The sequence below is a fragment of the Dermacentor silvarum genome, chromosome 2 (assembly GCF_013339745.2).
Source record: "Dermacentor silvarum isolate Dsil-2018 chromosome 2, BIME_Dsil_1.4, whole genome shotgun sequence".
Taxonomy (NCBI): Eukaryota; Metazoa; Arthropoda; class Arachnida; order Ixodida; family Ixodidae; genus Dermacentor; species Dermacentor silvarum.
In genome coordinates, this window is record NC_051155.1 from 141,285,352 (window position 1) to 141,287,034 (window position 1,683).

The 1,683-nt window shown below is 45.5% G+C and overlaps 1 protein-coding gene across 1 annotated transcript in view; it reads right to left on the reverse strand.

Annotated features, from left to right (window-relative positions):
* Positions 1-388: 388 nt before the first annotated feature.
* LOC119441870 (uncharacterized) overlaps positions 389-1,683 on the reverse strand; it is a 25,334-nt gene continuing 24,039 nt past the window's right edge. Inside the window, exon 5 of the mRNA XM_049661678.1 lies at positions 389-736. Coding sequence (XP_049517635.1) covers positions 425-736 — 312 coding nt within the window. The 3' untranslated portion in view covers positions 389-424. The remainder of the gene's footprint in view (positions 737-1,683) is intronic.

Below are 1,683 nucleotides of genomic sequence, written 5' to 3' on the forward strand. Positions count from 1 at the left end.
TGGGGCCGTGCTGTCATATTTCTTGTTAAAATGACAAAAAAGAAATGAGGCGGGAAGTCTAAAAATAAAGCAGATAAACATGGACAATATTTTTCAATAGCTGCCGGACATTCTAGATATCTGTAACATTGATCCGCAACATCATTCGACATTGCGAAAGGACGGAATGCCACCGGTACATAGTTTGGGGACCTGCATTTCATAGTTTAATACTGTGAGCGTAAATTCATGGCCCCTGACGAAACTAGTGCTTATCGCTTCATTTACGGTCACGATTTGAAGATTAAGATGGCTAGAATGGCCGAATGTTATCTGAACGCGACTAGGCATTCCATCTATAGGCTAATTTGAGATACCAGCAGAACCAAATTCTTCTGGACGCTCACGGCGGCGTTTTTTAATGGAGGCTTGCGGCCCACCAGGCTTAGCCGATGGCGTATATTTTGGTGAAGTCCCCGCCCCTGAAGGGCCAGCGGAAGAGCGTCTTGATGTCGGAGCACCGCTTGAGGCCGATCTTCTTCTCGAAATAGATCTCCTCCGCGTCGCGCATGTTCACGATGACGGTGACGCACGGTGCGTCTTGCAGCACGGATGCCATAAGCGCCTCGGCTACGTCTTCCGAGTCGGCGAAGATGCCGCGCACGATGCGGTTCCCGTAGATGTCGCCCGTCGAGAATCCGTAGCCGCACACCGTCTTCGAGCCGCGCCGCGCGACTGCGGTGCGGACGTCCGCCTCCTGCGAAGAGTGTTGCGCCGCACTACTCATATGTGCGCAAGAAAGCCTGCCATAGCAATGGTTGCCTTATGGTGGGCAAGGACACCCTGCTGCATTTGGTCAGCTGGGAAGGTGTTTAAAGCTTTGGTCCATCGGCAGGAGCAAAGCCGGGAGCATTCTGATCTTGCCCGCTCAAACAGCCTGCTAATTTGGCGCTCAAAGACGACAATGAGAAGAAACAGCCAATGCATACTGGGTGTCTCGCGTAACTTGAACCAAGAAGGGAAAAAAAATAAAGAGAAGAAAGTGGTACTTTTTAGACAAATGAGAACAATGGTAAGAGAATCTTATTTACGGTCGCCTTGAGTCACTAGGGTTGCTTAAGTTGGCCAATTTTCAAAAGTTCAATGACGCAACCTTTTAAACTTTCTTCATTTTATGGCTAAGTAGGAGGGGAAGATTGTAGAAAAATTTTAAATTCTATAGTAACTGAAGACGACTAAAACAACATGCCGTTGTCCTCAATCGGCTAGGGTCTGCAAATGTTCTTTTGTTTTTAGCTTCGGTTCAAGTTACGTGAAGCACCCGGTGTGTACCTCTCGAAAATTAACACATCTGCTTCTCAGTGAAAAATTGGTTTAGATTTCAATTTCCCAGAATCATAGCCACAAATTAACAGACTTCATAAATGTGTGACGACCGGGAGACTGCGCAACTTGAAGGCAAATACTCTATAGCGATTACAAGGCAGAATCACCCATGTCTTTCTTTTTTTTTTTTTTTGTTAGCGTTGTTAAGTATATGGACAAAAAAAAATGTGGCCACTTCTGCACCGCATCTACAACACAACTGAAGGCTATGTAGGACTACTGTAACCATTTTTCTGGCAACAATAGTGTTTCAAGTATTAGGGAGAACCATTAAATAATTATTAAAACGCGACATGAACGTACTTAATGTATTCATAA